The following is a 26,694-nucleotide window of genomic DNA, read 5'->3' as shown; positions in this document are numbered from 1 at the left end:
AATCATTGTATCCCTTTGGAGGAATGGGTCACTCTTACAAATCAATATTTGAAATATGGACGTTAAAAGTTCGATTTATCACGGTCTCCTCCAGGACTCATCCCCCACAGAGGGGTCAGTCTGGTAAGGTGCTGAGCATCTTCAACTCCCACTGAAGTCCAAGTACTCAGCACATGGAAAACAGTCAGACCCCGAATCTTGGCCCCGAAGATCTAGAGGTTTGGTTTCCCCCTTCCATTCCGGGATCAATATTTTGCACGATCACTTATCTGCTTACCCACACCCACATAAGGCAGAGAGTGAGAGGGATGGATGATTTTGGTGAGAAGGCACTGGACTGGGACTCAATTCCCAGCTCTGCCACAGCCTTCCTGGGTGACCTTGGGCAAGTCACTCCATCCCTGTGTGCCTCAGCACCTCATCTCAGGAATAATACACCTTCCTTTTTCTCCACCCCCTAGGTAGGCTGTGAGCTCTTTGGGGCAGGGCCTATTTCTTACTGTATACTTGCACAGGGCCTAGCACAACAGGGCCGCAATCTCAGCTAGGATCTGCTACCGTAATACTAATAATACTGACATTTCCCTTTTGGAGAAGAGGATGAAGATTTAGTTCTGTTCAAACTTTTGGAGGTCACCCACTCTGAACGCCCCCTTCTCCTGGCCTCACATAAGGGGTGACCTTGCCTGGAACTATGCTGCCTTTAGAGCAGGCTGCTGACCGGCCATATAGAACAACGATGCAGGGGCCAGATGTCCTGAACCAATACATCTTGATTTGTAATCTAATTTGAGGTGCTTTGCTCCAAATACCGGACAGCAAGCACGGTTATGAGCGTGTTGCAAAAATACCCTGGGGATAAATTTAATCATTTCAATATTGCCTTTAATAACAATTTTAATTAAGACAGCCATTTGCAGCTGGGCCCATTTCTGCCCTGGAAATTCCAGCAGTATTAGATTTCTATAAGGTCCCCCCGACAGCATTAGGAGCATATCACTGTACATAAACAAAGCTATTCTTCTGCAACCAATATGCTGGGAACCAAAGTGCTGAGGGTATTCAGACTAAGCTCATCTTCTGTCTAGGTATTTATATGGCTCTCCCCATCCGTGTGCCACACTGACATTAACAGATTTACCCTGAACACCCCTGAAAGCTAGGGAAGTAACACTGTGCACTTTACAGATGGGGAACTGAGGCACAAGACCATTATGATTCACCCAGGCTCAGACAGGTGCTGTTGTATTACAGTAGCAACCAGAGACCTCAACTGAGGGTCCATTGCTCCGGCTCTGTACATACGCCTAGTGACAGATGGACCTGCCACAAAGAGCCTGTAAACTAAACTACAAAACAACCAGAGGCCCAGAGAAGGGAAGTGCCACAGCCGAGGTGTGGCCACAGCAGATCGGGACAGAACCAACACCTGGGCTCCCAGTAACATCCCATCCACTAGACCATGCTGTCTCTCTTGCAGTTGGGAACTGTACCCAGATCTTGAGTCACTACAACACCTCAAATGCAAGACCATACTTCCTCTGAGGATACTTAATGATCTAAAAGGTGATAAAATTTGCTTCTGACATACAAAGTCAGTGTGGAAAAAAGACCCTGAAGAACAAGAATCCTTTAGGTAAAGCTCTGAGTGATCTGGATATCAGCACACAACTACACAACCAGTTCTGGATTCACTTTACTCTCACAGGAAAGCATTAAATTGGGCCACTCCCAGCTGGGGATAAAAGAAATTCTAACAGGTGTAAGCAGCACAGACAGCTGCTCTCCGGCCAAATACAAGGCTTAGATGGATGACACTGGTGACTAAGGGATCAGGACTCACGCAAACCTATTTTGGGGACGATCCTACCAAGAATTTCAGTGAGTTAATCCGCCACTTCCTTACGGAGATGCAGCATACATGCCTCCTCCCCATACCCAGACAAGGGCAGATGCTTTGGTTTTAGAGGTTACAAAAAGTTCATGAAGCCACCCTTCGGCAAGTTTTCTAACTGAGGCCCCTAAATGGCAACCACAAAATATATGTGCCCATGTGCCAATGCTGTACCAAATGTGTGCTAAGTAAAAACCTGCAGAGAATTTCTAAAAACGTGCATTAAACTTTGGACCTGCCAATCTCACCTAGTATCTTCTTTCAGTGTCTGCATTGGCCTGAACCAAAGAATTTATAAATTCTACTCTTCCTCTACCTGCAGATGACAAAGGTATTTTAATGAACCAAAGGGGAATTTCCTGGAAGGAGTGAGTTTAATACATGCACACGTAAATGCAACTGGCATCACCAAAGACAGCAAATGGCTAAAAACTTGTCCACACAAATGTCATTTCTTTGGCTGTATTTAGATTTACAAGGGACTGTATTTTTAACAGCAATGGAGGAAGCTCAATGAATAAGGCGAGAAATATTTGGTTAGGAGTATGTAGCTTCTCCTTGGGGGCTGGAGAAAGTAAAAATCATGGCTTGTTTACTCAAGAAGCCTTTGTTAGATTTCTTCCAACACTGGGTCCGGGGGGGTTGTTTTGTTGCCTTTTCGATAGTCATATCCCAATACAAACACTCAACACAGAGGGTGAAATCCTGATCCCATTGCAGTCAAGGCTTGTTTTCTCTGTTCAGACTACCAACAGGAGAGTAATTATATGGTTATATACAAGGCGGTGGGCTCTGTGACGTGGACGTTAGTTCACTGGGAACTGAACTGGGAGTAACTCATTTCACTCAGGCCACCCAGACACCCTTCACTACCAAACTGACTAGGATGCAAACCAGCGACCTAGATGCAACAGGATCTATATCCAATTACTGATCTCCTGAGCCATCCAAATCCCACACGTCAGTTATTAAATGCAGCCCTTTTGCCTGACTCTTGCTAGTACTCAATAGTTCTGAATCATTAGTGGCTGGAGACGTAATTAGTGATGGGAATTGCTGTGCATCAGACTCTGAGCAGGATTGCGGAGACAATGTCACCCAGAAAAGGTCACATGATTTGAAATCTGTTCCAACAGATTATTTCTGGGAGCTGCAGTCACAGGTAGAAGAAAACATAAGCTGAGTGGGGGGGCCTGAGTGTACATATGCAAACCTGAAATGTCAAAGATGCTGCCCTGTCTTGTCAAGGGTGCTCTATAATATTTTGAGCATCGTAAATGAAAATAAAACTATTCCTGAAGCGCTGGATTGTTTTGGGCCAAAATGGAATTAGCTTGAGCTCAGAAACTACTTGAGCATTAGACTCAAAACAACAGCCTGGCTGACACACAAATCCACTAAAGGAAGACAAAGATTTTAGATACGGAATATGAAAGACAAGGGAATGCTGAGAAAGAGGCTGCCACAGTACCATGGCCCTAAGCACCGCAGCACAAGGGAGGGGACAAAAGAGACAACGTGAAACAAAAGATACAAGAAAATATATGGAGATTATATGCAAAGCCCTACAATTAGGTTGTAGAAGGAGCCTGGCAGTCCCCCCTTTCACTGAGGGCCCCACAGCAGCTCTGAGCAGATGCAGCTTTTACACTTAATTGCTCACACAGGAAACAATCACACTATAGTGCCTTAGGTCATTTAGTCTAGCCCGGTGCATGCCAGTGAAAGACTGCTCCCTACATCAGGGCTTCCTAGGGCTTTGGCTGCCATCTCCCTTGGCAAAGAAATTCCTCTGCCTAACAGATCTCACTGTCAAGAGCTTATTCATGCCTTAATTTTCCATAGCTTATTTTCATGCTGTTATTCCTAGGAAAGAGAAATTCAAACACCTGCTAATGGCTTCTCCAGTGCCTCGGATGTTGTCTTAGTGCAGAATCTATGGAACAGATGTCTCAGAAAATGTCACAACATACAACAATACTAAGTTATATTGGAGGATTCGCACTGACAGCAGTTATTGGGGCTGAAAGCTCTGAACTCCTCTTTGCTAAGGCTTGCGTCAGAAAAGCAGAAGTCAGACTTTCAGAAAGGGAAATTTTGGTTTTTAATTTCCATTACCCTTTGCGTAGGCTCCTCCTTTCTATAACTGAGGAATTTTGAAAGTGACTGTCACATTAAATCAGGAAGCAGGAAGAAAACTCTTGGCTTATTTTAGAAAAAAAGAAAAATTCAGGAGATGAGAAAAAGATACCAAATGCAGTCACACATGTATTAAAACCCAAAATGCATTTTATTTTTTCCTCTCTCTCTCTCTCGGCAGATCATAATGTCAAAAGGTAAAATTAGGTCACAAGAGAAAATGAGGATGAAGATTTTGCCCCATGCCAGCAACCGAGATATAGCTATATAAAAACCTCACAGGTTCAACCCAATTCCAATGGTATAAACCAAGACAAATGGAATGGAACAGGAAGGAGGTAGGGTTACTGTAGTCAAAATTAAGATTCAATATTGCTAAATGAAAGAAGGTTGCAAAAGATCTGGCTCCAGGTACAGCTATTGACCTTTTGTCTCCTGGAATACCCAGTTCATGCTAAAAATATACCAGACAACACCCTCTTGAAAAAAGTAATGATACTCTCAAGGTAACTCCCAGGCGTACGTTGATAGCACTCTCCATACGGTAAAGAAATAACATGGAAATCAAGCACGAATGGCATCAGACTTCTGGATTTTTTAGTACATCTCTACGTACATAATATTACTCACAACCACACATAACCTTGTTTAAGGCTACAGAGACCTAGATGGCTTCCATTTCTTTTTTTCTAAATGAGGGCTGCATAACATCCATTAACCTCAATAATTTAATCATGAAATCATGCAGCAAGAGACTAGATAGCTTCAGCTTGGCTGATTCATCGCAATCACCAGGACTTTGATAAACACACTTCATTCAGAGCTGCCAAGTTTCAGCCAGAGGGAGACTTTAAAAGATTATCAACACGATCAATTTTATAGCATGAAACAGCAATACAATAGCCATACACCACTGGTTTGCCAACAATCCCTAATGCGCCTTCCCTTCAACGTGGCTTCACTGCCTGAAAAGTGACTTATCTGTTGGACTTTATCTGTTGGACTTTAGCTTCTTCATCAAGAAGCTTAACATCTCAAGAGATTCCCTTTCCCTTGCTCCAGCAGGTCCCTAGCAGCATGCAGGGTTGGGGATGGGATCCCCATTCCTGACTCATTCATAGAGCCCTGCGCGGATCTGAATTTACCCAGAGTTCAGGGATTTTTCACCTCATAATAAATATGTTCATATATGCAAACGAAAGGAAACGTGTCTGTGGACTGCCTTGGCTAAATAAACATCAGCTCCTGCAAAATGTTGCAGCAGTTGGCTAACAGCTTTACGAGTGTAATTTATGCCTTTTAGCTTCCATCAAATTAAATGTCTCTCGCAGATAGGGAACAGTTATTGATTGTTAGTGGAAAAATCATTTTACATTCAACCAGTGACTTGGAAAAAAAACCCTCAAAAACCACACTGTCCACTGAATGAAAATTAAGTTCAATTTCTAGAAGGCCCAGGGACATTACCGAGTGCCAATATCAGATCTCTGTGTGATGTCTCTACCAGGGTATTTACAGCCTTAGATGCAATAACTCAGACAGGCAGGAAAGGAAAGGAAAGAGGAGACATATCGGAATATTTCAAAACTTTAAAAACGGTTGACTCAGATAGTTTAGTTCTGAAAACAGGCAACTACTTGGAAGATTATTTTATCTGAACTGGTTTTCTGGTTCAGAAAACACACCTGCCATTGTGTCTCCAAATTTTATTTTTATATATATATATATATATATATATATATATATATATATATATATATATATATTATATATATACACACACACACACACATTTATGTGTTTATTTAATACACACACACACACACACACACACTTATGTGTTTATTTATTTATTCGTAAAATAAAAATGCTAGACTGGAAGTGTTTTTGAATGTTCTACAGGCCCCCCCACAATGATGTTCATAAGAAGCCCTTTTTTAAATGGCAGATTACTGTGCTGGGAATGATGCAAAGGCCTTGGGGAGAATGCCAAGTGACATATTTTGTTACTCATCCTTTAACATTACAATTAGCTCAAAACAGGGGCTAAGAAGTTCTTTGAGCAGTTCCTACTGGCAGTTTGCTCACATAGCTCAAGAAAGATCAATTATACAAATGAAAGAAAAACTCCATTTTCCTTAACAATTAAGAAACTTTTGGACAGACAATAGGAAACACAACAAAATCCAAATCCCAATTAATCTGATGGTGTAGGTTTGAAAGAACCAAGTATCTTAACAATTGAAAGATCTGATCAGAATTATTTGGAAAGAGTTAAAAAAAGCATACCGCAAACAATAGCCCATACACCTTCTTACTGGTCCCATACACTCATCTTTCCACTCCTGCATCACTTCGAATCCTCTCCTCTAGCCAACACAAACTTGCCAGCCAAATGTAAAACCAAAAAAAAAAAAGATGGCAATAACTGAAAATAGAGATCTTCTGTTCAGACATACCCTATTGCTTTGCAATTTACATTGTTCTTAAATGGACAGCACTGTTTGACAATTAGGCCCCAAGTCGAAAATGGCTTCATTTTATTATTTTTTACAAAGGCAAAAAACATTCTGGCAGTAATTCTAGTGTATTTTTTGCAATGCAAATATAGTTGTGTTGTGCTAATGCAGGAGAATCAGAAAAGCCTTAGCTACATTTGGATCTTTTTGGACTAGTAATTCCCAACAGGTCCTGCTGTATTACTGGTAACTCTGCTGGGAGCTGTAGCAAAGAGGGGCCTTGAGACGGCCCAGGTATTTTCACCTCCATGCTACCTAACGCAAGACTAGACAACATGGAGATAAAAAGATATTCAAACCCTGTTGACACTGTAGCTTTCCATCACAGAGAACTTCACCTGTTGGCAATTACAGATCAGATATCCTATTGCAGCCAAGACCAAGCGGAGAGGAAATCAAAAAGGGCCCAATCCTGCACCACCCTAAATCAATGGGAGCAGAGCCAGACCCAGGTGAACAAAAAATTCATGGTGAAAAGTACGAGATGATAAAAGCCTTTCCCTTTTATAAATTGGAAATGTTATTTGTGAAAGCTATTTGCAGCAAGTCAATAGAGAGCGAGTGAGAGCTGCATGTTCCTGATGACCACGTTGAAAAGGTTGATGCGAAGAGGGGGAAGTCAGGGTGTGAAACTGGGGAAATTCATGCCGTTCATCGAAACACGTTACACAGACTCTGAAGTCAGCCTGAAATGCCCCTTGCTGTAGATTTTAGGCCACCAGCTCAGAGCTAGTCTAGGGTAACATTCGGTGCAGAAGTTGCTATGGTAAATAAGTATGCCTCCCTCTTATGGAATAGCAAGTAATCAGATGGGCAAGCTGTCACTCAGCTTCTGTATTAGAGTTAAAGTTGGCCTACACTGTAACCACTCAGGCTGTGGGCCTGATTATGAAAACAGCCTTGAGTTGCCTGTTACATGCCATCAAGAAATTATATGCGCCAATTCCATTATTCAGCTGTCCGAGTACCTGGTTTGGAGACCCAATCAGCTACCTAGATGACTACAAAAAGAAAAGGAGGACTTGTGGCACCTTAGAGACTAACAAATTTATCTGAGCATAAGCTTTCGTGAGTTGCAGCCCATTTCATCGGATGCATTCCGTGGGGAGAGTTGTGCTTTCGGTTAACTAGAGGCTAAAACTGCAGCCACAAAATTTGTCCCCAGTTAAAAGAGGACACTAGCTAAATATATACAGCAATCTAGCATTAGAAATTATGTAATATACAACAGTGGTCCCCAACCTTTCTGTGGCCAAGAGCACATTCATGCCTTCAGAAGAGCGTGGCGGGCAGTAACGCTTCTCAGCGGCAATGCTTCTCCGCCGGAAGCGCACGGTGGCAGCATTTCGGTGACAGGTTCTCCGGCGGATGCACTCCTCTCCTCTTCGTTCCTTGGCGCCGGCCCTGATGGCGGACACCCATAAATGCCCCGGCGGGTGCCACGGCGCCCGCGGGCACCACGTTGGGGACCACTGATATAAAACATTTCTCAAGCACTCTGCTGTTACCCTTCCTCTATAATTCGCCAATCCAGGCGATAAGATCTGTTGCTAAAAGTATGTATATTGTTGGCAAATGAAGAATAGGAAATAGCCTGGATCAAACCCCAAGGGCCTGGCCCCCACTCACTCCATCCCCTCCTCCCTCTGTCGCTCGCTCCCCCCACCCTCACTCACTCATTTTTACTGGGCAGGGGATTGGGGTACAGGAGGGGGTGAGGACTCCAGCTGGGGGTGTGGGCTCTGGGGTGGGGCCACAAATGAGGGATTCAGGGTTTGGGAGGTGGCTCTGGGCTGGGGCAGAGGGTTGGGGAACAGGCTCTGTGGTGGGATTGGGGATGAGGGGTTTGGGGTGCAGGAAAGGGCTCTGAGCTGAGGCATGGGGCTGGGTGTGGGAGGGATGTGGGCTGGGGCCAGAAATGAGGAGTTCAGGGTGCAGTAGCGGGCTCAGGGCTGGGGTGTGGGAGAGGGCATGATGTGCAGGCTCCAAGAGGGAATTTGGGTGTGAGAGGGGCTTCAGGGTGCGGGCTCCCAGCAGCAGTTACCTCAGGGGGCTCCCTGGAAGTGGTGCCATGTCCCTCAGCTCCTAGGCATAGGAGGGGCCAGGCGGCTCTGTGCAGTGCATACTGCCTCCACCCATAGGTGCTGCCCCCGCAGCTCCCACTGGCTGGGGTTCCAGCCAATTGGAGCTGCGGAGCCGTCACATAGGGTGGGGGCAGCACACGGAGCGCCCCGGCCACCCCTGTGCCTCGGAGCCAGAGGGACATGTCACTACGTCCAGGGAGCCATGTGGAGCCAGGTAGGGAGCCTGCCACCCCACCAACCGGACTTTTAACAGCCCGGTCAGCAGTGCTGATGGGAGCCACCAGGGTCCCTTTTCATCTGGACATTCCGGTCGAAAACCAGACACCTGGAAATCCTATAATCTAGGCCTGACTATTTGAGAAAGTCATCGGGAAGTGCCACTTCCTTTCCAGCTGTAACCCACAGGGGAATTCATTCCTGTTGCAAAGTCGAGAAGTACTCTGCCACTGGGAGGAAGGAGGAGCTTGTGGTTAACCCACTAGACTGACTCAGGAGACCCATGTTTAGTTCCCAGCTCTGTCACAGATTCACTCTGTGACTGAGACAGTTGCTTCACCTCTCTCTGTCTCATTTTCCCATGTGTAACTGTCTGTCTTTTCCCCCCACTTATTTAGGGTCTGTTTGCTATTTAGGTACAGTGCTTAGCATTATGAGGCCCTTACCGCAGTGCGGGTCTCTAATCTACTGTAATACAAATAGATAATGTTATGCAGGTATCACCACAGTTACAGAGTATTCTAAGTTTTTTGCTTAGCATGTAAGCAAGTGCTCAGTCTTGGGATGAAATGTTGGATTGTTAGTTTTGTTACGCAAGGTGATTTGTAGAAGGAACTGTACAAGCAGCAGGAGAGTTCACTCTGCCTTGAGTTTCCAATGACAGTCCATGCTTGAGGCCGAGGTGCTCCCCGGGATCTGGGCAACTAGCATTGGGCTGATGTTCCTGAAAGAAGGGATTGCCTGCATGCTGTTTGGAACCACCATTGTTTCATGTCTGGGGGGGGTGGGGGGGGGTGTAAAAATAAAACAAGTTACATTTAGAATATCCTCCGACCCCTTGTTACTGATCTATCCTCCACTGGGAAGCGGACCTGCAAGGCCCTGGACATCTGCTACTGCTAGGGAGAGGGGCAACATTAAACCACCACCACTGGATGAAAAAAAAAAGGATATATAATCTAGTCAGAAATATGGTAGACCAGGACAACATCCCCCAGATGCAAATTTCTATGAATTATTCTTTGAAAGAAATCCAGATGCTCCCCACATCCATCCTAAGATGTTTGCAATAACTTCTATTCTTTGACAGGGTAACAAGCCTTGTGGATAGGGGGAAGTGGTAGACATAGTATATCTTGACTTTAGTAAGGCTTTTGATACTGTCTTGCATGACCTTCTCATAAACAAACTAGGGAAATGCAACCTAGGTGGAGCTACTATAGGGTGGGTGCATAACTGGTTGGAAAACCATTCCCAGAGAGTAGTTATCAGTAGTTCACAGTCAAGCTGGAAGGGCATATCAAGTGGGGTCCTGCACAGATCAGTTCTGGGTCCGATTCTGTTCAATATCTTCATCCATGATTTAAATAATAGCATAGAGAGAGTACACCTATAAAGTTTGCGGATGATACCTAGCTGGGAGGGGTTGCAAGTGCTTTGAAGGATAAGTTTATAATTCAGAATGATCCGGACAAACTGAAAAAATGATCTGAAGTAAATAGGATGCAATTCAATAAGGACAAATGCAAAGGACTCCACTTAGGAAGGAACAATCGGTTGCACACGTACAAAATGGGAAATGACTGCCTAGGAAGGAGTATCACGGAAAGGGACCTGGGGGTCATAGTGGATCACAAGCTAAATATGAGTCAACAATGTAACATTGTTGCAAAAAAAGCAAACATCATTCTGGGCTGCATTAGCAGGAGTGTTGTTAGCAAGACATGAGAAGGAATTCTTCCGCTCTACTCCACTGATTATGCCTCAGTTCTGAGAGACACATTTCAGCAAAGAAGTGGACAAACTGGAGAAAGTCAGAGAAGAGCAACAAAAATGATTAAAGGTCTAGAAAACATGACCTATGAGGGAAAGATAGAAAAAATTGGGTTTGTTTTGTCTGGAGAAGAGAAGACTGAGGGTGGACATGAGAACAGTTTTCAAATACATAAAAGGCTGTTACAAGGAGGAGGAAGAAAAATTGTTCTCTTTAACCTCTGTGGATAGGACAAGAAGCAATGAATGGGCTTAAATTGCAGCAAGGGTTGGGCATTAGGAAAAACTTCCTGTCAGGATAGTTAACCACTGGAATAAATTGCCTAGGGAAAGTTGTGGAATCTGAGTCATTGGAGATTTTTAAGAGCAGGTTAGACAAACACCTGTCAGGGATGGTCTAGATAATACTTAGTCCTGCCTTGAGTGCAGAGGACTGGACTAGATGACCTCGAGGTCCCTTCCAGTCCTACGATTCTATGATTCTATTTACAAACCTTAAAAAAAGTTTTAGCCACCATCTTCAGCCAGGAAGCATATCAAGCAGACAAGGGCTCCTCAGGGCAATGTTGACTGTCATCAATTCCACACTGCTTATGAAAGATAAGGGAGATGTTACCATCTCACAAAACTACCAATTTTCTTATTGATAAACTATATTAGGCTAGCTGGAGGTTTTTAGCTCTACAATTCAACTCCCAGATAAGCCATTAATGACTGAACAGAAAGGGCTGCTGGTTACACTGCTATTATTGACAGCCTGTAAGCTAGGACTTTATCTCCAGTTAGTTATGAATTCAGCAAAATCTCCAGAGTTCTCTCAGTCAAACCCGGGAGGAAGAGACTTCAGTGGATTTTTGAACAGCCGCATATCTGCGGAAATACGCAGCTCCCTGTGCACATGCCTCCAATGTGAGGCTCACTAAGGTTCACGGGAGAGATCAAAGAGCAGTGAGGAGAGCGAGTTCCTTGTCTATTATTCCCATAGTTCATCAACATTAAGCTATCTTTGAAGACAATGGAAGCAGAGTTTCCTGTGCGTGTGTTTGCAGGATCAGGCCCAAAACTAGGTCTGAAAGGGAGGGCAGAGCACTCAGGCCTCATCCAGGTCCATGCGGGAACTCTGAGGCTTCCCTCCCACAGTCTGCCATCACCCCCGGCATTTCCTTTCCCATTGTACAACTCATAATGCACCCACTTCTCACACTCTCCTTGCTCCGTGGGAGCTTCGCCCAAGTCAAGATAGATTAGACGCCGAGGAAAGACCTTCTCGGAACTTGACCTAGTAATACAGCAAATACTCCAGCATTTGATCCTGGGATCCCTACGTTCTTTACAAACATGGATTTAGCCTCCTAGCAGTCCTATGTTGTTATCCCGATTTTGGAGATGGAGAAACCAAGGCAGAGAGTGGCAGTGACCTCCCCAAGTTCACACGGGGAGTCACAGAGAGCTGGGGTTAAAACCCAGATTTCCCAACTCCTAATCTTGTTCTCTAACCATGCCCTTCCTATGGTCTCTAACCTCCCAGCATGGGTTGGGACTCTCTCACATGGGTTCTCAACCCGGGGAACATGACCACTAGGCTGGCTGGGGATCAGGAAGAGGGGGTCACAAAAAACCAGCCATCACAAGGGGTCACAACTACCTCAACCTTTCCATATTGCTAGACAGGGGCAAAGTGGAAACTGACTAGATCAGGGGTGGCCAACCTGAGGCTCCGGAGCCACATGCGGCTCTTCAGAAGTGAATATGCGGCTCCTTGTCTAGGCACCGACTCCAGGGCTGGAGCTACAGGTGCCAACTTTCCAATGTGCCGGGGGGTGCTCACTGCTCAACTCCTGGCTCTGCCACAGGCCCTGCCCCCACTCCACCCCTTCCTGCCCCCTCCCTGAGCCTGCACTGCCCTCGCTCCTCCCCAGAGCCTCCTGCACGCCATGGAACAGCTGATCGGGAGGTGTGGAGAGGCACTGATCTGCAGGGTGGGAGGTGCTGGGAGTGGGAAGCTGATTGGAGGCTGCTGATGAATTAATGTCTGTCTTTGGCAACGTATATTGGTAAATTCTGGCTCCCTCTCAGGCTCAGGTTGGCCACCCCAGGCTAGATCCTGACCAGGTGGGAGGAGAGTCCTGGCATGGAAAGCATTAAAAACCATAGCTCATCCAAGTCTGCTCATTAACGTTTAAGCATTGACTGTCAAAACCCTCTTCTGCTGCTCCTGTACAAAGGCATCAGGCCCATCACTAAAGAAACTGGCACTGGGTTAGCTGTCTAGGTCAACAAGATGAGAGTGGCCATTCTCTGTGGCGGGCCAGGTGGGAAGCTGGAGTGAAATTAACCGAGATGTGGCATAAGCCCAGAGAAATGATGCACAGCGCAATCAACGAGACAGATACTGAACCGAAGCCAACACAGAACACATTAGGCGAGAGCTCCCAGACTCAAAATACTTTCAACAACCAGTTGCGATGGGTGGGGCAGCTAGAACCTTGGTGAAGGCAGGAAGCAGAATTCCTCCCACCTAGTTGTTAACAGCACCAGCCAAGTGCCCTGTGCTTCCTGACACTGGGAACCTGGCACCGCTCTAGCTACACCCATGGAGCTGTCCTAGTGCAACCCCTGAGCATCGGAGTGCTGGACTGGGGTAAGAAGTCCCGCTAGTGCAAATCATCTTTTACACCCAGGCCAAATCCCTGGCACAGAAGGCCTAGGTCTAGCCACCCCATAAGCTTCGAGGGATGCTGCATGAGCGAAGCTGCCCTGAAATGCTGAGCCTGGCTGGAAGCACAGGAGCCAGCAAACTCTAGCTTCATTTTTAAATGGACCTGTTGTGCCTTCCTGGAGCAGCTAGTAACTTGCTGACCAGTCCCAGCACGTACAATATTCAGGCAATACCAGAGCCAGGTTACAAGAGTAACAATCAGAATTGCCTGCTGCCAGTGGGTTGAACTAAGGTCTGCTGGGGGCTTTAAAGGACCTTCAGGTGAATAGGTATTTTTGGGGTATTTCCAAAGCTGATTTGGGACCCCCCAATGTGCTTGCCAGTCCTTAGGGCCTCTTAAATCCTCGGATTACCGAGCCTTCGCACACACTCGCGTGCTTGTCTCGTCTTGGCTTAGCCACAGAGTTCATCCACTTGGGGTCCAGCAAGGGAGGGAAAGCGGATGGCCATTCGTTACACAAACACGTCCCACAGGCTATTTATGGAGCACTTTTCATCTGCAAAGTCACAGGGGAGCCCTAACGATGGTGATATACTGGGGCAAAACAGTTCATAGGACACAGCCATGTCTCTGGGCCAAGCACACAGAGCTAATGGAGCCAGGATGGGAAGAGACACGGACAGCTGGCTACTGGTCCGTGGAAAGAGGGGATGTCCCATGTCAAATTAACTCCCTCCTCCCCTTGAAGGCCAATGCAGTTCCATTGAGGGGACTGTGTTGTCACCCAAAACGCCAACATTCAAATCCACCCCATGGGGCCACAAATAAGAGAGGTGGAAGTGGTGAAAATGCTGTAACAGAGCCAGCAGTTTCTGGAAATGGGTCCACTGAACCAAGATCATGGGACGCTGCAAACTCTGGTGGGCTCTCCCCCGAGCAGCTTCCTTGCTCTAAGTGTTCATGCTCATTAACACCCAAGTGGGCTCAGCGCAGTACGTTGCCCGAGGCTTGAAAACAAAGTGCTGCTATGCTAGGGGCTGTTCATTTCCTAATCCTAAATAATCAAAAGATCCCCACATCCAGAAGGAGAAAGGAGATCAGAGCTTCTAAATATTAAGTCTATCGTAGCCTATTTAAAACAAAACAAAAAAAAAACAACAGTTACAATCTCCTTTTAACATGCAGGCTTTGCAGGTCTCTGGAGAGCTGCCACAGGTTCCCTCTTCTACTTTACAGAAAAAAAATTAAAATGAATGATACAAGCCACATTCTCTTTGCAGCTTTCCCATTGGCACTGCTCAGGGTTCACTGATTCATAAGTAGGCAAGTTTTGTTCTTCGGCAAGGCTGTCCCCTCGTCTAGGGAATGTGCTTTTGCAGCCCAAATATCAGATGTTCAAGAGAGGCACTTAATAAAACCCACAACACCAGGAAGCATCTATGTGGGATCTCTTTTTTTTGATTACTTCATTCCATTTTTTACATCAGGGCTTTTACTCCATTCTTAACCCGAAACAAGACTACAGCAGTTAAGACATAAAAAGTCATGGAATTCCCCTTGCACCAAAACAAAGCTATACCTAGTCTCTCCTACTCCCAAATTGCTAAGCATCTCTTAGTAAAATTGCTTCATGTAGTTTGGCAATTCCCAGCATGAAGGTTGTTGCATAAAAACACGTACCTCACAGTTATATTACAATATCCTGCAGGGTAACAAACAAAAAAGCACTCTGATATCCTGCCTCCCTTCTGAGCCCAGTGGTTTGAAGAGTCACTATGTGTATTTCTGATTCATTTTTAAAATTGCAGTCTTCCACAATAGGAAGCTCCCACCCTGTGTTTCTGGAGCTACAATTTCTCTGACCCACGCAGACCTCACAGAGTAAATTACAGAGACACTGAACGTAGCAAACAGCATGAAAAACCAAGTGTGCAACCTAGATACAACCATTGTGCTTCCTTCTCTCCCTATGTAGACTCAAGAAAGCTCTCTCACATCGCTGTTAGGTTTGTGCTGGGTCCCATTTTGTCATCCATTCCATACCTGGAGGGACATAGCTCAAGCTAACGTATGCTCCATTTATTTGGGATTACTGTGGGTTTAAACACAATGTGAGATACAGCTCATGAGCCATGCCCACACACCTCCCACTACTGTTAAAAATCCATCATTCGATCTGTGCCATGCTCCCCCACCCCACAGCAGAACAATCCACCGTGAAAAGGAAATGGATGGAAATACGAGCCCTTTCCTACTGGACTGAGCAAAACTCGAACTCAAAACAAGCAAGATGAACAGCAGGTGCCATGCACCCTTACGCTCTGCCTGGCAGTGGCTACTGGATTCTCTTCCCTGCATCTTCAGAGATGACAGGACCATGGTGAGGGGGCCAACGGGGACTTTTCCTCCAGCAAAAACCCACTATGCCAAGCTGTACGTGGGACGCAAGTGGTGCGCAGGCCTTGTGCAGGCCCAACGCCCATGGTGAAGGTCACTCACATTGAGCCAATAAGGGCTGCATGAATTGGCCATTAGTCTGATTATGCCCAGCCTCCATCCTTCCTACTGCAGGCCACACTCATCTGTTGAGTCATGTCAAATTAGGTCTAGACCCTGGAGTGAGGCCTGCCCACATGGAGTTCACTGCAGGATTGGAGCATTCAACTGTAGGCTCTTTGAGGCAGGGACTGGGCTGTCATGTGTGTTTGTACAGCACCTAGTATGATGGAGATCTCCGTCCAGGCTGGGTTTTTGGGAGTGACCAGAATAGAAATAGAATAGAATAAAATAAAATAAGAGGCCCAGAGCTGCAGCCTAGGATCCAAGCCAGAATCTTTTCTGAAGTCCAGTGTCAAACTAGTCAATAATGTTTCAGGGGCTTTCCTCCCCTCTCTCACTTTGGTTAACAAAGTCCTCTTTGGAAGCTAGAGACAAGAATTTCTGCCCTTGCAACAGCACAGACACAGGGCAGGCGTGAGAGGATGGTGCCAATTTTAAAAAGCAAAAAAAATTGAAGCATTTTTGTTGAACAAACTGAAAAACCAACAGCGCAAACATAGGACTCTGGTGGTCTTTGCAAACTGCCACGTGCAAAAAGAACTGTGTCTGAATTCTGGGCTAGCCACCTTGGCTGCGTTCCTTAGATGCTTGCAAATGGTGCTATCCCACTGAAATCAATGGGAGTTTTGTCTTTGGGTTCAATAGAAGCAGGATTAACACCCTCGTCCCCTGAGATATCGGTGTAAAAAGTCCCTCATAATCCCGATATCCCACCGAACACACATCATAACTCCGATACCATAACAAATATTCCCCTGAACGTAGTCGCATCCTGTGAAAACAATGCAAGTGCCTGACAGACTACTGGGAGGAGGAGGATAGGATTAATTGAGTGTGTTAGGGAAGGCTGGACTGCAGAGTGAACAGGTTTTATGGAGGTAGCAATCAAAACAGGTAGTGACCTGCAATTCTGCTGCTTAACGTACGAGTCCCAACCAGACCGAGTTCAGAGGACAAGGCAAGTCCTTAATGCTGTAGTTAGGACTTGTCTACACATAGAGTTGTTCCTGATTAACGCAGTGCAGTTACTCCTGTTCTGGAATAAGACTGACTTGTTCCTGTTCAGTTTAATGCACTTTCAAAGTGAGTTAAGATAAACAGGAAGGAATCAGTCTGGGTGTGTCTACACTGCACAGTATACCTGGGGTCTGTCATATGTTTATGGCCAAATACCCCTAATGTCCACACACAAAGCTCTCTAACATGCACCACCCCCTGGCCAAATCTGGGCTCAGTGGCTGACTCAGGGGAATATGTACAAGCCAGCATTCTGGTATAGCATTTGATCAAGCCTGGTTCCCTCTGCATTGAGGTCACAGCTGAAGCTCATGTTGCCAGTTCACATTTAAATAGTCCATCAATACTATCCCACAATCCCCTGAGTCTGTCTGTTCTGACCCTTCTATCTCCCAGCTTCCCACTTGCCTCCTATGTACCGGAAGCAATTCCCTGCTTTACATTCACTCACTGAGTGTTTAACCCTACATTTTCACACGAATTGCCAGATTTTCAAGCCAGCTAAGCCAGCTTGTTGAAGAACTGAGAAGATGGCCACCACCCACCATGCTGCTAGCTGGCCAGAGGAACACACCAGGAGTTTCGTCAACATGTTGTGTGAGGGCTGCAAGAGTTATGAATTTAGCAGGACTACAAGCAACATGAATTTATATGAAGTCTGGGAACTCCCCCGCTAGCTGCCTGAAATGCCCCATTTGTTGGCTGGCTATGAGCGTTTCCAACCAAGCGTCAGGGGATGGACAGGCAAGTTGGGATTAAAAACTGAATTCTGGGGATGTTCACCAGCAAACACAGTCACCTCATGGTAATCTTACACCTTCACGAGTTAGCGGAAGCTGCTGGCAGAATTAAAATGCAATGGGCCTCTCTCATTCAATGGCAGGACTCCTGTGGAAAAAACAGGAAATTACACTAGCTCCATTCTCTGTTGCAAAGCTATTCCGAAGGAAAAAAAAATATTGTACGTAAGAAAGACAATTGCAGGAAAAAGGGTAAAAAACAAAAAACCCTCTCATCTCAAGCCTGAGAAAGTTCTGAGACTTCTTGGGGAGAAGATTGTCTCAGTATGGTGCAAAAAAAGGACCCGTGTGCCCAGTCCAAAGTGATTGTTAGAGTTGGCTCAGGCAACTCTCTATGCACTAGACTGTAAAACTGCCCCCCTCCCTGTGCTGTCTTGGTAAATCCAAGCAGACCAGGCAGGAACAGGTCCAACAGCTTTATTGGCACAGCTTCCAGCAGTTTGCTTCATATTGGCACCCTGTGCACCACTGCCCAATTCCAGCAGCTCAGGGGTTCACATTGTACTGTGGCCTTAAGAGGACAAGCTGATCCATCTGCCTCCTTGCCCATATAGCATCCTCAGAAAAGACCACACGTTCTGTATACAGGAGAGTTGGGGAGAAAGCTGCCCAGCAGCCACCTTGATTTAAAAAAAGGGCGTTATTCTTGGGTGTTCCCGATCAGGGTCAGAAAGGATGGCAGAGCTGGCACTGAAAGGTATGCACGGTATATACAGCAGTGTCCTATGCAATCATTGCAAGTCCATGGGAATTGGAGCGCTGAAGTTGACATGTGTCAGCACAGCCATTTACAGTAATTGTTTTTGGACTTGGGATCATGCAACTTAACGGCTAAGCTCTAAACCACTCTGCTGAATGGGATGAATGATTACTTCTCTGTAGCATTGCAAGAGACTAATTATTTTATGTTGAGAGAGAACGCATTGCAGGAATCCCAAAGCTCATTTCACAATGTTATCTGGTTGGATTGTCATATTAATGCAACCGCGAGAAATGTTCTAATCTTAATGGATAACACAAGCCGCAAGGCTCAGACAGACAGTCTTCTTCGACAGAATAGCAAATGATTTGCATCATTTTGCTAGAACTCTGAACAGCGTCCATGCTGATTCAATTCCACAAACAGAACTTCCATTAACTCCAATGGGAGTCACTCCCACGCAAGGGAAGGGGGTACAGTAAGTCACCTATGTGTCGATTGCGTAACATACCAGGAGGCCTTAATCTTTAAAAAAACACCCAATATAATAAAACGTTTGCACTGACATGAAGGAGAAAAGATTTTGCAAACGTGTCTTTCAAGGGGGCAGGAGAGGGTACCTGGCTCACCAGGGCAAATACTCATCCAAAAAGGATTATGGAATTCAGCTACAGGTCAGACTGCTAGCACCCCACCTGCTATCCTACTGACAGCCTCGGCGTCTTGTGCCCCTCAAAGCTTTGCAGTCAGAGAGGAAGGATGGCCTAATCGTTAGGGCACTAGCTGATAATCTGGGTTCACATCCTTGCTCCACCTCAGGCTTTCCTTGACACCACGGGTAAGTCGCATCATCGCTCAGCTCCCCATCTGTACAATGGGGACACCAGCCCTGCCCTGTAGGACTGTTGCGAGAATAACTATGTTGAAGTTTGTGAGGAACTCTGATACTAGTGTAAATGAAGGCCATGGAAAGGCCTTCGGTGGCACTGATGCACTAGGGATTTACTATTTGTATTATCGTAATGCCTACCGAAGGACATCCCCTGCACTCTTCCTCTCTACAGCTCACCCATGATCAGGCCCTCTGCATTCCTTCGACATTACTTCCCTCACTAAACAAACACGATTCACACACCAGAGGCCAGATTCTCTCTCCATTGCCCTGCCACCTGTGTAACCATTTACATCACTGTGAAGTCTGGGTAAAAGCCTATCAACTCAGAACAGTAATGATTTACTCCAGTTTAGCACTGGTGTAGACAGACCTACCAGGTAGTGTCTGGGACAAACTGGCAGGATCCAAGTACACTCAGAGTTATACCTCAAACTCCAGGCTTAGCTACTGCAAGCTCAGCGGACTCATCCCAAGTGCTGGGTGGCTCATGCAGCACAAGACAGGGAAGAGGAGAGGTTGAAGTTTGGAGAGAAAACTGGGAGGTGGTGAAGGACTGTTGTGAATGACTGCTTTTCCTCCCACCCCGAATCCCAAAAGCAACAGTTTTTATAAACACTGTGTGCTGCATTATAGACAATCAGGAACTGCATTCCACTATATAAGTGAAGAGGAATTGCATAGACAATGAGATCTAGTGGTTAGAAAGAAGGGGTGCTATGGAGAGAGGGGCGAAGGAGATGAGAGAGCCAGGACTCCGGGGTTCTTCTCCCTAATCTGGCAGTCTGTACCCATACATCCATGGGCAAGTCATCCAAGGCTCTGCAAACATTAAGACTCAAGACATCCTCTGTACAGCAATAGGTCAGTATTAAAATCTCCTTTTCACAGCTGGATAGTAGAGATTCAGAGAGGCTAAGTGACACTTCCAAGGTGGCACAGAGAGACTGTGACAGAGCTGGAAGTCTGTTCCCCATGACAGCATACACCCAGCAGTTGGGCCTTGCATTGTCTGCCTGTTACAAGTTACAGCAACAGTCGTGGACATCAATGAGAACAGCCTGGTATACCTTTGGATGCTTGATAAATAACATAATTGTGAACATTTCTCCAGAAACACTAGACGTCTCTGTAAATGCTAAAAAGATGGCTCCAGCACAGAGTACAGAGTTAATCCAGGGGCCCTTTGCTGTTAAAGAGGCAGTACAGAGTGTGGGCCTGATTCTGGAACTCTTGCAGGCAACGGAACTACCCACAGACACTCAGCGGTTAGACAAGAGTACAGTGCGAGATCCCAAATAGCAGAGCTGGTTGAAAGTTTACATATTTCAAGTTTGTTTTGGTCTAAAAAGTCAAGCAAATTTTTGGCAGAAACACTGAACATTTAACAGGACTTTTTCATGAAAATTCTGGGTTTTTTTTTCCCAAAATCCAGAAATGTTTCAATAAATTACATGTATTTTAAAACAAACAAAAACTTTTCTTTTCCCCAACCAATCCTACTGACAAGAATACAGGCGCAAGCCTCACACTCTTCCGCAAAGCTCCCCAAACAGCTCCCTGGGACTTTCACAACTCAACATGGTTAACTTTCATCATCTGGCGAGCAGCCAAGGACTTACGGTCGTGAGTGGGCAGTCTCGTAGCGCTCAAAGGCGTGGGAGGTGTCGTGCTTGTTGTTCATGTAACACTGCGTACACAAGTCATAATCAAAGCACACCTTGCACTTCCACCGCATGCCTCTGATCCCGTGCTTCTTGCAACAATCGCAGATGATGTTGGGATGGCGCACACCTAAAAAATCCAAATACACACACAACCCATCAGAGGCTGAATGTACTGGACAGAGCTCAGATGGCATTACTTAGAGCCGCAGTTCTCAAACTGTGGGTTGGGACCCAAAAGCGCGTCGTGACCCTGTTTGAGTGGGGTTGTCAGGGCCGGCATTAGACTTGCTGGGGTCTGGGGCTGAAGCCAGAAGTCCAAGCCCCACCGCCCAGGGCTGAAGCCAAAGCCTGAAGGCTTCAGACCTGGGCAGTGGGGCTCAGGTTACAGCCTCCACCCACCCAGCGCTGAAGCCCTCAAACTTTGGCTTCGCCCTCCCCAAGGGGGCGGGGTTCAGGCTTCGGCCCCCCTGCCCGGGGTGGAAGGGCTCGGTCTTCAGCCCTCCTTCCCAGGGTCGTGTAGTAATTGTTGTTGTCAGAAGGGGGTCGGAGTACAATGAAGTTTGAGAACCCCTGACTTAGAGGGTACTCCGAGTGCTGTACTGTTGTGAACCACTTTCAGCAGGTTCCTGTACAAGAGGATCTGAAGTTCCCATTTCACCTTCCTACCCACACCCTGCACAGAGAATAAGTTGGACTGTTTATTGTTTTATTGTTAGGAAATGTTACACCGGCAGAGTCCACACAGACTGACTCCTGGCCAGCTGGCGTCACAAGCCACCCCTCAAGGCTGGAGGAAGAAGCAGAAAGCTTTTCTGCAGCAGTGCTTAAGCAGCATGGTGCCCCCCAGCCTTGAAAACTGGGCTGGGATTTCCAGACACGCCCAGGAGAGTTAAGCACTCGGATCCCACTGACACTCTATGGGTTTGGGGAATCTCACCTTTTGGCAAACCTTAGCCATCAATGCCCTAGGTGGCTGCCTACCCAGCTCATGCTTAGAGCTGCTCCTAAGAAGAGCAGCAACAAAATAAAGCGGCCCGTTCTTCCTGCTTCCTCCACGTCGGCTTGCCTGACCGAACCTAGCCACGCCTCGCCAGCCTCTGCAGGAGGAGGATTAGGCTAATGGCTCAGCCTGGCACACGAAGCAGAAAGGGTTTCAGATCAGAGCGCTCCCCACGAAAACGCATGATCTTTCCCGCAGCCACTGACAACCCAGCACTCACGCCCCAGCCCAAGCACCACTCCAGTGAGACTGCTTGGGAAGCTTTCCTATGGAACGGTTCTCGCTTTTCAGCCCTTCTGATGTTGAACACGTGTCTCAGAGAATTTGAAACATAACTAAGCAGCAGCAGTGCACACAGTACTGGGGAGCTTGTTCTGCATTCATGGGGAGGGTTACTTTGAAAATGAAGTTTTAATAATGGTTTAAGATGCGAAGTCTCAACAAGAAAAGGGGCCTCGGAAGCTCAGTGAGCATCTGTATGGGAGCACCTCCCATTTACTCTGGATTAGCGGTTAATGGCTGCTTTCAGTGCCTTTTTCATGCTCTTGCGACAGAAGAATAAAGCAAATGAACTCAAATGCTTCATTAAAATGTTACATGGGAGCAACTTTTGATTTTCTTCAGAGCAGTTTTTTCTGCTCACCAATGAAAATCTTTAATAAATACATCAATTGCTTTATCAAAATGTATTTCCCTTTATTCTCCGATCACAGATGCACACAAAACCCAGGAGTAATTCATTAAAACAGGAATTCTCCATCTCCAGACACCAGTCTCCTCTCAGATTTCATTAATAACAATTTAAAATCAGGGACCCAAAGCAGTCACAAGTGGATCCCTCCCTTACATCCTTCTGATCACTGGCCCAAGAATATTGGAAATCGTTTACATGACCCAGCAACATTGGTAAAACTATGCCGAAATGTTCAATTCTGGCTGCTTAGAGTGAGTCTCCTAAACAGGAGAGGCTTAATTTTCTTAGCTCCCGAGGGATCTGGGATTACACAGCAACTATGAAAATCAGGGGCATTTTTATTTTGGTGCCTACATACCTCAGGCACCCATATCTGAAAATTTGTTCCCACAATCCTTTGCAATAGTTTCCTACATATGTTCGGCATCTCTCTAACTGCTTGCATTAGAGATCAGGGGGTCAACTTCTCTGCTCAGCTCTCCTGGTGCAAGTCCGGAGCAACTCTAACTTTGAGTAAAACATTCTGGATTTACATTGCAGGCAGAATTTGACCCAAATAGTTTATATTACATCTGAAAGCAGCCTTGAGTCTCTGCTTCCCAATAGTATAAAGCATTGGTTTCTGGCTTCAGGGTTCTCAGGACAATAGCTGCTAAAAGTCGCATCAAAATTCAACTGCAAAGCAGAATAAATCAGAGAAATTTTAGGCTGATACCTGGCATTCAAATGATATAAAGCATCCACATCTGGCCCCAGAAACGTACAAGGTATCTATCAAACCATGTAATGGTATCTCAGATCTAGCAGTAAGTTTTGTAGGCATTTTGCCAGTCCTAGACTTTGGGCTAGTGCAATTTTCAAGCTGTTGGAGTCAAACACAAAGGTGATGGAAATTAAACTGCTTTTCTTTAGAGTTGGTTCTGAGCTGCAAAGTTTGAGTCTGTCAGCAAGGATAGCTTTAGCATGGTTTCAACAGTACCCACAGAAAGCAAAAACGAGGGTGCAAAGACAATGGATTTTTTTATACTTCATGGATAGGTATCTGCAGGTTCATATTAATGATATTTATGAGGGCAAAGCCCACTGGTACTGCAGCTCCTTGTGTAAGGTCACAATACCGGGAGCTGGGCCCAGCCCAATGGAACAGGAGCCACTGCTGCCGGGTGAGTGTGGGGCAGGATCACTCTCCAGCTCCCCTCCACACCAGGCCAGGATTAGGGTTGCTGGGATGGAGGGTGGTCAGCGCCCCCCTTGGTGGGGCGAGGAGGTGAAGGGGGATGACGCTGACCTATGGATTTTAGGCTGCGCCCCATGAATTTACAACAGAGTTTAGTACAGTGCACCCGCTGAATCCAGAAGCTACATCTGGCCTGGGGTCAGACCTTTCCCAAAGTCCTAGGGCTGCTTGGATCTGGGGTTTGGCTTCAGACCAGCCTCTACTTTTTAAGTAGCTGAGGTTTATCTTTTCCCCACTACCCCTTAAAAAAAAATATTGTTGTTTAGGTGAAAGCGCTGGGCAGTTGTGCTCTGTCATTCTAAATGTGAGAATATTTAAAGGCGTGAAAAGACAATGAGCCAAGAGCGGGGGACAGAATGTTTGACGAAGACCCAGGTGACTTGTTGGGCACGTATGGCTACTACCGTGGCAGCCTAGTTCACATGCTGTCTCTGACGATATTTAACCTCCCATGATACTGGTACCTTGCCCAGCACTCTGAAAATGGAAAGTGCTAACACTAACGAATACACGCAGAGAAGTATTATCTTCCTTTTACAAATGAATCAACGGACACATATTTAGTGATTCCCCCCCTCCCGTGTCCCAGAATTCGTATGCCGGAATTCCTGGCTCCCAATCTACACCCATACCGAGTCTCCCTAGCAGCTCCGAGACCTGGAGATGGAGAGGATGGCTGTCATTTGAGCCAGACATTGTGTATGCTAAAACAGAAAGCTTTACTGAAATACATGGCTGCACCTCTTGTCAATGTCCAACTAATATTTCATTGGCCTTACCTATTTGTGCATTATCGTACAGAAGAAGGTCATAGGCTCCTTGGAATCCAGTCCGATAATTGGTTCTGGTCCCTTGATCCCACTGGACCACCACAGTCCTATCCGGTGTTGTTGGGCTGCCTTGCCGGCCAATCTCAACTACAGTCCCAACGTTCCCTTCGCCGTTGTCCTGATTGCCCCATTTCCAGTCAATTCCGCGGACCACCCGCATCCCGACCTGCATGCTTGCATATGGGTCCAAGTCCATCACGCTGTACGGTGGCCCTCACTGGCAGGGAATCTCAAAGGCAAGACGGAGGGAGCAGTGTGCCCAGCACACCTAGTAAGAAAGCACACAGTTAAGACACATTGTACAGCAAGGCACAAGACTTTCACAGCAAGGTGCACGTGTAAATCATTTTGGCTAAACAAACTAGGCCTACAAGGGCTCACTGAATTAATGTTTTTCTAGATTCTGCATTTTCTGCTCAAGTAACTCAAACCCAACAGGTCATCTTTGGTCAATTCAGATTCCCCCTGCACCAAAATGGCTGAGAGCTGCTTTGGGTAGCAAGGTGTTATACTACAGAAGAACATCCTGGAACTTCAAATAAAATTCTCTCCCTTGCAGACAGGGTGTGAAACCCTGGTTCCATCGAAGGGAATGGAAAAATCTCCCAGACATCAGTGGGTCCAGGATTTCACCCAAGCTGACAACAATTTCAGCATTTAAATTGGTATGGATCTTAGCTCTTTCCTCAGGCCCTCAAACAAAACTACATCTACTCACATAGTGCTCTGTTATGAACATCTGTCCCATCCATAATGTTCCCCCGGCGTGAGAAGCTGGAGGAAATGAAAGGAAGGAAAAAGGCTTCTCTTCCCCACCAACTAGGGTCCTGTTACCAATGCTGGTTCCCACCACAGAGGTTTCATCACATGGATGTGTGCAGACACTTCTGTTTGAGGAACTCTGCTCCCTACCACTATGGCCTCAGCCTGGGGTTAAACCAAAAAGACATTTGAAACAGCCAAATTTCACCTGCTTTCACAGAAAACTGCCTCCTTCCCCACCTCTCCTGAAAACTGGGCCCACAACAGTGTCCACGAGCCCAGTTTAGAGTGTACAATAAAACCCAGAAATTCAAAGGAGTTCCTTCTTTGGGAGCATGTTGCACAGCTCTGATCGCGACAGGGCTATGAACAAAGCCAACTCCAATTTGTGCTTCGCTCTTCCATTCCACACACCATGATCTGGTGTAGTGTCTGTGCAGCAGCTTGCGTTTCGTTACAGGAGCTGCAGGGTCATTTTAATCTTTCCTTATCGCACTGGTATCCCAGATCTGGTTGGTATCGTAACCAATTTGCAGCCAGCTAAGATTTTATGGTTATAGGTATGCTGCATGCCAGGGCAAACTTAGAACTTCCCGCTTTTCATCATGAACGGAGCACAGATCATCTTCCTCCAAAAGTACAGGCCCCTGCCAAGGTCCAACATTTTCAGTGCTGTGGGTCGGGAGCTCATCATAGGGCACCGCCGCAATCTACCTACTGAAATAGGCGCTCTACAAAATGGTGTCCCCTGCACAGCGTGACCGCACACACACACCGTATATGCAAGGTCACACTGCTTGGAGGATTCCTTTTGGTAGAACAGGTCTGCTGGAGAGAGGAGGGGAAGGGATGTATTTGGGGGTTGGAAGGAGTTGGTCCAGTGGGACCACCAAGTTGGACCACCAAGCTTCCTTTAGTTGCTATCAGTATAGGCCCCATGACACATAGTTCAGCAGTCCTGATTCCAACACTAGAGGGCAGCAGTGCTCATACACTACCCAGTTCATTTCCGTATTATAGAGGTTTCACCAAAAGGTGTTCAAACTATTTATCTTCACTATGGTTACCAACTAATAAAGGCCTTTCAAAATCTATCCTCCACTCCTCCATTGGTCGAGAATTCAGTCATTCAAGCATTTACATTTAGGTCATCTTCAGAAGACCGGAAAGCAAACTGTAGTTCTGTAGACTATGGAAACACTAAAGGAGACTGTAGCAAAAGTTTCTGGGAAATAACAGTGTGTCAGAACA

The 26,694-nt window shown here is 46.2% G+C and overlaps 1 protein-coding gene across 6 annotated transcripts in view; it reads right to left on the bottom strand.

Annotated features, from left to right (window-relative positions):
- MIB2 (MIB E3 ubiquitin protein ligase 2) overlaps positions 1-26,694 on the bottom strand; it is a 107,979-nt gene that overhangs the window by 46,237 nt on the left and 35,048 nt on the right. For all 6 annotated transcript variants that reach the window (XM_074975165.1, XM_074975166.1, XM_074975164.1 and 3 more), the window contains exons 2-3: positions 24,631-24,949; positions 20,876-21,047 (exon numbers count right to left, since the gene is read on the bottom strand). In XM_074975165.1, the coding sequence (XP_074831266.1) occupies positions 20,876-21,047; positions 24,631-24,877 (419 nt within the window). In that variant the 5' untranslated portion in view covers positions 24,878-24,949. The remainder of the gene's footprint in view (positions 1-20,875; positions 21,048-24,630; positions 24,950-26,694) is intronic.

This window comes from Natator depressus, chromosome 18, assembly GCF_965152275.1.
Source record: "Natator depressus isolate rNatDep1 chromosome 18, rNatDep2.hap1, whole genome shotgun sequence".
Classification (NCBI taxonomy): domain Eukaryota; kingdom Metazoa; phylum Chordata; order Testudines; family Cheloniidae; genus Natator; species Natator depressus.
This window is presented reverse-complemented; position numbering and strand designations above follow the sequence as displayed.